At 46.8% G+C, this 12,182-nt stretch overlaps 1 protein-coding gene across 1 annotated transcript in view; it reads right to left on the minus strand.

Annotated features, from left to right (window-relative positions):
* The window catches only part of hivep1 (HIVEP zinc finger 1), a 45,881-nt gene that overhangs the window by 2,484 nt on the left and 31,215 nt on the right, over positions 1-12,182 (minus strand). Inside the window, exons 4-7 of the mRNA XM_037693503.1 lie at positions 3,136-8,771; positions 2,925-3,058; positions 2,666-2,841; positions 399-500 (exon numbers count right to left, since the gene is read on the minus strand). Coding sequence (XP_037549431.1) covers positions 399-500; positions 2,666-2,841; positions 2,925-3,058; positions 3,136-8,771 — 6,048 coding nt within the window. The remainder of the gene's footprint in view (positions 1-398; positions 501-2,665; positions 2,842-2,924; positions 3,059-3,135; positions 8,772-12,182) is intronic.

Below are 12,182 nucleotides of genomic sequence, written 5' to 3' on the forward strand. Positions count from 1 at the left end.
CCTTGTTTAGTTCTGTTCTGTGCTGCGTTCAGGGTCCTTGTTTAGTTTTGTTCTGTGCTGCGTTCAGGGATGTTTCATGCTGCCCCGAGCTCCATCTCAGCAGAGGAGTAAACAGAACTCGGACCTCAGGAACCCTTCCAGGCAGCTCCGGTCTCTAACATTTGCCTCAGCAGCTTCCTGTCTTGTGCAGGCTCCGCCCACACGGCCTCGGTGAGGACAGGAAGGAGCCATGTTTAGAGTTTCCAATCAGACCGAGGACAAACTATTGATCCGGACAGCAGCAGAGCTCCAATGATCACAGGTCCTGCTAAAAGCTGCTCATCATAAACCGGACTCTGGTTCTGCAGAGACCCGGTCTATTTTAAATCTCAGCTAACGTCTGGTGTGGAGCTGCGTACCTGAGTCCTCTGCGTCCTGGTCCTCCACGAGGCCCTCGGGAACCCCCATCTCCGTGCACTTCTTGCTGTGGGCCTTGGACTTCATGTGCTTGGTGAGGTTTCCTGCGGACAGAGAGCAGTCGCTCAGCAGCAGCACAAGGACTCACGTGAAGGGACTCAAGGTAACGGCGGTTTTAAAGAACGGGGGCTGCGGCGTGACTTCTGCAGCGCTGCGTGGGAACACGAGCTCGACAGAAGAACGGTGAATCATTCTGAGACGGTGGAACGTCTTTAACTCGACGGCCTGAAAACAGGAAGCAGCTCAAACCAGAGGCGAACGTTTGGAGCTGAAGATCTGCGAGACCTCGGTTCAGTTCCTGAAGTCTAAAGACTCGTACGCATCATCAGCGCTCAGATCCTGGATCACAGGGGATCCGTACCTGAAGACCCGCGATGAGGGAAAAACTGCCGAGTAGGGATAGTAGTACAAGTAGTAAGTAGTAGTTTATTTTAATATACTGTGTGTGTGTGTGTGTGTGTGTGTGTGTGTGTGTGTGTGTGTGTGTATGTATGTATGTATGTATGTATGTATAAACATATATTTATATATATATAAACACACACATATATATATATAAAGACGTTGTAAACTCTTCCCACACTCTTTCAATATTCTAAACAATGTTTCTAAACGCTCTAAAAGACAGAATGTCATGATTTCAGCTCTCTGCCTCCGCTACTCTCAGACACCTGCAAGCGCTCTTGGCCACACCCACTTCTCCGCTCTGCACGAGAACAGCTGATCAGCTGCAGCAGGAAGTTTATCCTGCAGCTCTGGGCTGCACAAATGTGCAGCAGGTGCCAAATAATTTAAAATAATTGATTGTAAATAATTCCATGCCGATCGTGCGGCTCATCCATCAATCAGCCAGTTGTGTCATGTCCACTCTTATTTTGAAAAACTGTGATAGAGCGAGTCCGTGATAAACGAATCACGACGTAGCGAGGGACTACTGTATGCATAAGTTTGCATAGGATTTATTGGTCAATGCTTGGGGGGGCGCAGAGGTTAGAGAAGCAAATGTGATCGGAAGGTCGCTGGTTCAAATCCCCCCTGCTAACTAACAAAAATGTTGGTGTTGAAGATGAAACACCCACACCTGCCTCCACCCTCATTTGTCCCACTCTGGGCCCTTGAGCAAGGCACTTAACCCCCACTATCTGCTCCCCCGGGCACCCTAGATGTCAGGCCCCGCTCCACACAGAGGGCTGTGGTAGCTCGGTGTCTGTGGTTGAGTCTGGAAGAACATCTGGAGTAAAAGTCATCAAATCTTGGTGAGAGTTAGTTCTTTGTGGCGACCCCTGAAGACGGAGCAGCCGAAAGAAGAAAAACATTGATAAAAGTTTGAAGTAAGATTTTACTTTTAGGTCCCGCAGGCGTCACAAACCAACAGTTACAAAAACTAGTTTTAAATTTGAATATTTAAATTCTAATCTCGTATTAATTCCTGACATTAAACATCTCCTTCAAGAGCTCAGAGTCAAAGTTTAACCTTTATCAATAAAGAAAAATATTGTTTTTATTCATATAAACAGTGAAAAACATTTAAGTCAAATTGATCAATTTCCCGACATTTAAACTGTAAAATCTTAAAACTTATTTTAAACAGTTTGACTCCAGACTGAGAACTCCTCATCTGCTGATTGAAAGACGATCTTTGAGATTTGAACGCTGGGTCCATGTTCTGCTTCACGTGCACACAGTGCACGTGCCCTGGCTCTGATGTCATTAGAATGATCGCTGTGTGCACGTCATGTGCACATCATGTGCACGACGACAAGTTCTGAGCGTTTAGTTTTGGAGTTTTAGGATTTACTCAGGAAAAGTCATGAACGTCGTTGCGTCACGGTCGAGCACAAACATTTTCATTCTTCAGCATCTCCAGCTCCACCGCTGGTTCTGCAAACGTTGAAGGACGTTTAGTAAAATATAAACTGGACAAATTAAACTGAACTCGTCTCCACCACCACATGAAGGCGTAGTTTCAACATCTGATGCGTTTCGTTGAGAATATTTGTTAATCACTGCGCTCCCTTTCTACTTACATTTGACGTAACGTCGTAACTTTCTTTTGCAAAGTTTTATTTTTATCCTTTAGCCACATTTCTCGTGCATGGTTTAGTTTATTTTTGTCACAGTGATGCCGGACGTCATGATACTGCTCATGAGTGAGAACGTGACCGGGACCTCTGGACACCAGCAAGCTTCACACTCTGCACACTCTGACCTTTTGTCTTGAAGGAGAAGTTGCAGTGGACGCAGTGGTACGGCCGCACGTCCGAGTGGGTTCGGATGTGTTTGCGCAGCATGCTGGGCTTCTTGCAGCGGATCCCACACTCCTCGCAGATGTATTTCCCTCGTCCACGACCGCGGACGTACACGTACTCCTCGTTAGATTTGTATCTGAGGGTTTGCAGGTTGTGAGGGAAGCGTGTGAGAACAGAAACTTTAATGAAACGATAGAAGAATAAAATGTTGACTCTTACCCTCCATCAAATATTTTGACTCTCCGTGGTTCAGCTGAAGGCGGCATGTCCCGGTCTGAATCGTTGCTGGTCTGAGCCTCTGGTTGCAGTTTTCTTCTGGGTTGTGGTGATTCGGACGTCTGGCTTATTGGAAGCTGCAGGAAGAAGGAAGCATTGATTGGTTTATGGATCTGATTTAAGAAATGAGGCAAAAACATGCTAACGGTCTCACCTTGAGCATGACACTTTTCAGTTTGCCTGAGTATGACAAGATGTCTGACTTGCCGCTGGTTTTTATGGCGGAGGTGTAGTGGAACTTCTTGGAGCTTTGCTTGGAGTTGAACAGAGACATGACCACCTTGGTGGGCAGACAAAGGGGGTTGGGGTTGTTGGGACTGACTGTCCAGGCCATGTATGCTGAGGTCTTCTTGTCAGTCTGTGGCACATGCAGAGGCTTCCTCTTCAACAGGAAACACCACGTGAAGGTGGTGGTGGTCTTCAGACTGGGGAAGGATAGGCGGTGGGTGTCCTTGGTGTTCACCACAGACACAGAAGTGGTCAGCTTTGCCTGGCAGATGTGGAAACTGGAAGGCCGTATCAGGGATTTGGTTAGAGTCCATCGCTGCTCCTCGGTTTTCTCCTCAGACTTCAGAGTGTTAGTAGCTGAGATGGTGGCCTCCTGAGCTCCAGATGCAGGGTTCAGGACCGGACTTGCCTCCTCTTGAATAATGGTTGCTGTCTCTTTTTCAGGCCCAGCACCATCAGGGGACATGGGCTTAACATCGTCAGTGGCCTCTGAGTCCTTCTCAGTGTTCGTTTTGATATCCGGCAGAGTCAGCGCCTCAGTCTCTATGGGACCGTTCACTGGTTCCGTTGTGCAGACCTGCCTGACGAGCATCAGTTTCCGCTGCCGCGTCACCTCAGACATCTTTGAGTTTAAGTAACCGAGTGACCTTCCATCTGTCAGACAGGCCACTCCATGCTCATCTTTGGCCCGTTTCTGGTGCTTCTCCATGTAAATGTCCAAACTGTTGGCCGGTGACAGCATGCGTTTACTAGAAGTACTGGGTTCCTGCTGGGGACAGAGTGTCACTGAGGACAGTTTCTGGGTGCAGAAAGAAGGAAACTGCTCTGCTGCATGATGAGTGTGGTCCTTCCTCACCAGTGGTGCAGTCTGAGCATTGCTCTCCACGCTGTGAGAAGACAACTGGCAACTTTTATTGGACAAAGAGGAGGAAGGGTGCATCTGCTCATGAGTGATGAGAATCTGCGGCAGTGGGGCAGCACCTGATTGGCTCTGATCAAGTTGCTGTTCACCTGATAACACAACAGTCTGAGTCTTAATGTTGGAGGCCTGCTGACCAGCAACAAAGAGGTTCTGACCCATATCTGAGGGTTTGGATATGCTCAGAATGGGATTGGTGATTGGAATAGTTAATATTGGCAAGGCTATCTGAGCTCCCTGTGTGCAGAAGGAAAATGTTTGGCTGGTTTTCAGAGGACACTGGAGTTGATATTTGGGCACAAAACAGTTTTCATCTGAGTCACCTGGTTTGTTTTTGGCATTCTCATGAGAAACTGAGATCTGGCTGAGTTGCTGTTGTGTCTTTTGGCAAATCTGAACCCTTGATGTCTGATGCCATGGATGTGGAAGACCGTGTACTGGAGGCTGCTGAGTTGGGCTTCCCAGATTGATGCATTGCACCATTTGCTCATTCTTTTGCAGAGGTGGTTCTGCACCATGTAAGATGAAAGGCTGAGTTACAGGGCACCTGCTGGCGATGTAAATCTGCTGGGATCTGTTCTGAGTGAAAGAACTGATGTTGGGGATGGAAGGTTTATCTGAAGCAATGACAGCCTTACGAACTGGCTGTTGACTCTCTGGGCCAATCTTTAAAGACATCTGCCGAACCAATGGGCCCCGCCTCCTCTCAATTAATGGCACCTGGGATACTTGTCCAATCTTTGACTGACCAACAGGGGACAGAGATCTACTAGGAGAGACATTGCCACAGTCAAAAGACTTGCTACGGTAATCACAAGAAATCTCCACAGAGGGTTGCGTGCAGGTGATCTGCTCCGATGCGGCACGCCTCATCATTCCGGGCACTCCAAGGGTGTTAAAGCTTGGTGGAAGACTCTGAAGATCTGGAATTTTAGCAAGACCTTCTCCTCTGGATGGACTCTCCGATCGTGATGGTTCATCTCTGTCGAAAGATGCCGAAATGCTGGAACAACGAGAGAGACTGCTGTCCCTACTGAGGCTCCGGGAAAGACTTGACTCAAAGCTGGACTCACCAGAGGATTGATCCATCTGAGCTAGCCGAATTCTTTTCTTTTTAGGGGGAAGTTTTTCTGCTGGTAACTTGGACAGACTCTCGCTTCTCTGAGGCCAGCTGAACTGGTCTATAGGCCTGTCGGCTGGCTCGGCAGTCTGAGTCTCATGTTCCCTATCTGAGTCCTCTGTGACCAGGATCTCAGGAACTTGGATGTTGCTTTGACGAACAAGACGAGACTGATGGACAGGAGTGGAGTTTGCACTAACTGTGCCGTTGCTGCTTTGCTCATTCTTTTGTTTTCCATTTTCAGCACTGGTGGGTTGGGATATTTTTTCCTGGTAGGTGTCTGTTATGCCTGCTGATCCATCTTTGTTGTGTTTGTTTAAAGAATCCTTCTCCGTGCCATCAGCAGGAGAGACCCTCTCAACTGAGTCCGTCTCAAATGAGTTGGGTCTGCTGAGTGAGTTGGTGTGTCTAATCACTGAAGTCCCACTGCCCTGCCGCTGCAGGTCTCCCTTCACTGAGCTGCTAATTTGAGTCTCTCGTATTGGTGACAGTCTAGAATCTGCAGTATTCATTCCTCGTGCAACAAGTTGGATCTGGGTTAGCTTTGACTGGTTGTTTTTAGGCTGAATGTCTACTACTAGAGCATGTGGAGGAAAGGTTCTGTTCGTTGGAGCTATTGGTGACTCAAAACTAACTGAACATGGTGGAATAGTGTCAGTTGGCGACTGATCATCTTCATCGCCAACACTTTTCATTTTCCTCCTCTTCCTGATTGATGACTGCTGGTCCAGAATCCCTGAGCCAGGTGTTGCTCTCAGAAGGTTAGGCTGCTGTACACTGATGTGAAAAACCTCTTGATCAGTTTCTTTAACAGCTACTGTCCTGTTCTTAGGAGCACGGAGTTCAGAACAGTAGAACTTCTTGTGAGCTTCAAAGTTCTCCCACTTTCTGTACCGGTTACGGCATGTTTCACACTCATACATCGTGCCTTTGTTTTGCTGAGGCTTTTTGCTCCTGTCCGGACCGTGTTCAAAAGACTTACTCCGCTGCATCTGCTCTGCAACACTGTTCAGACCATGATAGCCCTCATCCATGGAGTGAACTGTAGGAAGGCCATGCCCCTCGCTTGTGGAAAAGTCCTCCACTGCTACTTGCCTGACCAGAGTTCGAGAATGTATGGCAGGGTTTGGAGTTGGTGGAGCCGATGAGAATACTTCATCATTCAAGGAGCTAATTTTCTCATCAAACGATTGACAAACCCTCAGAGGGTGGGGGATGGGAGGAACATTGAGGGGTAAAACTGAGTGTCCTGGTGTGGTTGGCATTGAGTTGCTCCTAGTTATTGGCAGGCAGTCCATTGGTGGGTACTGAGCAGGGACAGAGAGCAGAAACACAGGCTTTGACTTGTCTGTAGGGGTAAACGGGGACTTAGGGATGTCCGAGCTTGAACTTGACCGCCTCCCCATTGGTTTTAGGTCAAACTGAAATGAGTCTTTGAATATGTATGATTTAGGGGAGTCTATGCTGCCTCTCCTAGAGAGAGATGTCCTCCGTGGCTTCACACTGTCCAACTGCTTGTTGTCCACCACTGCCTCATTATCAGATATCAGTTTTGAAATGTGCTCTTCCAAAGAGCGTGCGCTGGCCTCCAATGGCGGTCGCATTTGTTTTTCTGCTGAACGTGTCTTTTGCGTAACTGCTACATGCATCACTGTTGCAACCACATGAGCGACGCTGGGAGGAATACTCTTGACAACATCAGTGTCTACCGGTGGCGTTATCTTTACAAAAGGACTTGAGGGGCTCATGACCTGATCGGCACTTTCAGAACGAGAGAAGTAGCCAGAATCTGTGCTTCCCAAACTGCGAGGACTGAGCAGACATTTGGGCTGCTGCTGCTGAGAGAAGTCTGTTGCTTGTTGTCGCTGGAGCTGAGCATGCCCACCCAACATAGGAGACTTGCACTGCTGGTCTTCGTCCTCACTCACAGTGTCCAGTGAAGGATTTGTGTCATCTACCTCCTTCAGAGATGACAGCACCATGTTTTGTCTCAGATTGGCAGTCTGGAACTCTCGTTGCCGCTGCGCAGCAGCTTGTTCAGGTGCGGCACCTGTAACTCTTGGACTGTCTGCCCTCAGAGGCGACACATTAACTGGGTATACAACAACTTTTGGAAGAGCAGTCGGGACTTTTGTCTCTTGGGTCTTTCGACCTGGGGAGGATCTGACAGGGTCCATCTCGGTGAGGGTTGTACCTGCACTTCTGTTTTCAGATGGAGCTGCTGTGCTGCTCTGTGAGGAGTCAGGATCCAAGTCAGCGGTGCTCCCTTCATCATCGCTTTCGCCGCTTTCTTCTGCTTCTGAGTGCGTACCGGCCCGGTCTGATTCTTGGGACAATGACCGTCCTCCAGACTCAGAGCGTGCGATGAGTCCCAGCTTTATGGCGTGAGCGTGTGATTTTTTGTGCTTGTATAGATTGCTCTTGGTTTTGAATGAGAAGCCACAGGTGATGCAGGGATACGGCCGTTCTCCGGTGTGGGACCTGATGTGTTTAAGTAACACGCTGGGTTTCGCACATGCCCGACTGCAGTACTCGCATACGTATTTTCCTGGCTTTTTGGGCTTTTGGTCTTTGGAGATTTGCTCAGCACCAAAGTTCATGACTGTGGTCACCTGCATTTGATTTGCACCCGGTGTTACTGGGACCTGGACGGTGCTGGGAACACTGGCAGAAAGGGACTGGCATGTGTGCACTACTGGTGGTTGGCTTTGGGGCAATGTGTTGGAGCCTGAAGGTGCTGATGGTCCAGTGTTAAAGTTCAGGTGCAAGCTGGACTTTTCAGCATTTGAAACACTTGGCAGGAACTGTGGTGTGACACGTGAAGAGGTACCTTGTGTGGTTTGTAAGTTTCCCTGCAACGCTGCTGTAATGCCAATAAAGTTTCCTTGTTTGTCGATGTAATACGTCTGCATGTGGGATGGTTGAGTCGGTAGGTTGACGTTCACAGCCGGCAGCGCAGTTATCTCCCTGCTGGGCTGAACACAAAGAGCAGCTGCTGGTTTACCGACGGCTGCAACCTGCAAGGGGTGTTTCCTCTCTGTCAGGGTGCTGAAGTCAGGCTCCATAGCCTTCAGCAGAACATCCAGAGCAGCACTGCCGTGGTAAGGATCTCCTTCAAAGCTGCGCTCTGGGCTCTTACTGCCTTTAGGTGGAAGTTCTTTAGCTGTAACCTGAGAACTCTCCTCATGTGATCCAGAAGACAAGTTCTCCTGCTTCACCCTCTCAGCATCTGGAGAACAGGACCCCTCATTGGGGGATGCTGCAGCTGCTTGAACATGTTGTGGATCTTCGTCCCTGCTGGCTGAGGATAAAGGATTGTGGGAAGGACTGTTGGAGGAAGAAGAGCAGGAAGTTGTGAGTTCTTTGGAGGACGTGTCCTGCAGAGCAGCTTCACACAGTTTACACTGCAGAGGCTTCTTCACTGGAGATTTGGGGATCTTTTTCAGCTGATTCTCTGCAACAAACTTCTTCCTCTTCAGGCCTTTTATGTTATCCACAGCCTGTTGACTGCTCTCAGATATACCTGAGGAGACACAACCAAAAACATATTTAGTTTTATTCTTATAGGACAGATCTGTACAGATGGGAAGAAATTCTGTTTGCTTTGCTGAGAAGTTGAAGTTACATTCTAATTACTGAAGCGCTGACTGCCAAGCTGCCAGCCTGAGTATTATTAGCCCGATCACTTCAATGCTCAGAGAAATGAGCTCCATCTCACACTCTACAGGCCACACTTCCAAACTGGGTCCGACAAACCACGATCCCAAACACAGCAACTGACCAACAACAGAACAGGTCAAGAACCTCAACATGAAATCTTCAAAGAGCCGATCAGAAACCTCAAAGAACTGAAAGCAATGTTGGAAAGAAGATCGGGCCAAAACTCCACGGCCATGAGAAAGACTGATAAAAGTCCCACAGAGGCTGCTGGGTGAGGTTCTGCTGTCAAACAACATAAAATGGACTAGCTTTAACAACTTTTACTAAATAATTAAAACTATTCTGTCAAAAAGTTCTTCGGATAAAGTTTGACAGTGATTTCTAAAGAACGTTTTTGTCCCATCAGGTTGCTCCTCGTCTGTTTTGGACTCAGTCATGTCTGGATGGTTTTCATCAACCAGCTGATTGGAAAACGGTTTCCTGTCTTTAATACAAGCAGCAGAGTTCCTGCAGAGCGCTGCTTTAAGAAGGCGTTGTGTAACGTCCGTGGTGCCGTCACAGTTTCCTGGCTCGTGTTGGTGTTTCCCAAGATGAGGTCACAGTTCCTCCAAGTTCTCCAGGAGTAATTAGATTAGGGAGCGCTTGTTCTTTGCAGACGTTAATCTGTTCTTAACACAAATACAAGACGAGAGGCTTTCTCAAATAACAGCAAAAGAACAGTTAATGAAGTCCGGTGTTTCAGAAACAAACAAACTGTGTCAGGTCAGAGATTTATTTGTCATTTGCATCTTATGTGGTACATGTGGTGGAACGAGATGATGTACACAGGGTCCCAGTTACATCCAACAATAAAATGTAAAAGAAAAACAATGAGAACATCTAAGATATGAACTAAGAAAAACATCAACTAAATATACACTAAGCACTAACAACATAAAAACATTACGTCAAACAGCAGCACGAACATGAGTCTGTGTGAGCAGATGAGCATGAATGGACACAGCAACATGAGACAGATCAGCAGCAACATGAAACAGATCAGCAGCAACGTGAAACAGATCAGCAGCAACATGAAACAGATCAGTAGCAACATGAAACAGATCAGCAGCAACATGAAACAGATCAGCAGCAACATGATGTGATTTTTCACAGTGATTATTCTGGTTAGAGATTCATGAGTCTAACAGCCTCAGGGTAGAAGCTGTTCCTCAGTCTAGTGGTTCTACACTTAATGCTCCTCAACCTCCTTCCTGAGGGGAGTGGGGCAAAAAGTGTGTGTGCTGGGTGAGTGGGGTCCTTCATGATGCAGGTGGCCCTCTTCCTGCATCTGGAGGTGTAGATGTCTGTGATGGTGGGGAGACTGACTCCAACATCTTCTGTGCAGCCTTCACGACTCTCTGCAGAGCTTTTCTTTCTGCAGCTGTGCAGCCTCCATGCCACACGTTGATGCTGGAGCACAGGATGCTCTCCACTGCACACCTGTAGAAGGAGGTGAGGACTGAGCTTCCAGACCAGCTCGCCTCAGCCGCCTGAGGAAGTAGAGTCTCTGATGAGCTTTCTTGATCAGGCTGGTGGTGTTGTTGCTCCAGCTGAGGTTGTTGTTCAGGTGCACACCCAAGTACTTGTAGTTGGAGACCACTTCCACTGCAGATCCTCTTATGTTCAGGGGGGTGTAGGTGAGTTTGCTCTTTCTGAAGTCCACAATACTTTGTCTTCTTCGACTACACTGGTCCTGTTAGACCTCAATGCTGCATTTGATACAGTTGATCACAATATATTGCAGAGATTTGAATTACAGGAAAGGCTCTAAAATAGTTTAATAAATCTTCTTCATACACCAAAGTTAGTCATGGAGTTCTTCAGGGCTCAGTGCTTGGGCCAATACTCTTTACCTTACATATGCTTCCATTAGGTAAAATTATTAAACAACATGGGATAAATTTTCATTGTTATGCTGATGATACACAATTATATTTGTCCATTAAACCCAATGAATCCAATCAGCTACTTAGACTAAAAGCATGTCTTAAAGACATAAAAACCTGGATGACCCTTAATTTTCTCCTGTTGAACAGACAAGACTGAGGTTTTGGTTTTTGGACCTGAGCACCTTAGGAATGAATGTTTCAGTCTTTCTCCCTCCTTAGATGCATTAATCTGTCCTCCAGCTCTAATGTTAAAAATCTTGGTGTTATTTTTGATCAGGACATGTCTTTTATCCCCCACATTAAAAACGTTACTAGAACCTCCTTCTTCCACCTGCGTAATATCACTAACATTAGAAACATCTGATCTAAAGATGATGCAGAAAAACTGGTCCATGCATTTGTCACGTCTAGACTGGACTATTGCAATGGTTTATTATCTGGGTGTCCAAATACTTCTTTAAAACGTCTTCAGTTGATCCAAAATGCTGCTGCCAGAGTCTTAACTGGAGTTACTGGGAGAGATCTTCTCTCTCCAGTTTTAGCTTCTCTCCATTGGCTCCCTGTCAAATCCAGAATATAATCCAAAATCTTACTTCTAACCTACAAAGCCCTCAACAACCTAGCTCCATCTTATATTACAGATCTTATTGTTCCATATTTTCCTAACAGAGCACTTCACTCTCAGACTGCAGGTTTACTCGTGGTTCCTAGAGTTTCCAAAAGCAGAATGGGAGGAAGATCTTTCAGTTCTCAGGCTCCTCTCTTGTGGAACCAACTTCCAGTTTCTGTCCGTGAGGCTGACACATGGTCCAGTTTTAAGACTTTTCTTTTTGATAAATCCTATAGTTAAGGTTAGCTTGGGTTTCGTGAGCTATCCCTTAGTTATGCTGCTATAGGCTTAGACTGCTGGAGGACAAATTGACCACGTCCTCTCTGCTTCTGTCTTTACTTGCTCTACTCAACCTGTTTGTAATTATTTCTTTCTTAACATGTTTTTGTCTTTCCTCCTACAGAAAGTACACCTGGACTATAGAAAGTACACCTGGACTACAGAAAGTACACCTGGACTATAGAAAGTTCACCTGGACTATAGAAAGTACACCTGGACTACAGAAAGTTCACCTGGACTATAGAAAGTTCACCTGGACTACAGAAAGTTCACCTGGACTACAGAAAGTTCACCTGGACTATAGAAAGTTCACCTGGACTATAGAAAGTACACCTGGACTACAGAAAGTTCACCTGGACTACAGAAAGTTCACCTGGACTATAGAAAGTTCACCTGGACTATAGAAAGTACACCTGGACTACAGAAAGTTCACCTGGACTACAGAAAGTTCACCTGG

Source organism: Nematolebias whitei, chromosome 19 (assembly GCF_014905685.2).
Source record: "Nematolebias whitei isolate Nwh7 chromosome 19, NemWhi1, whole genome shotgun sequence".
Classification (NCBI taxonomy): Eukaryota; Metazoa; Chordata; class Actinopteri; order Cyprinodontiformes; family Rivulidae; genus Nematolebias; species Nematolebias whitei.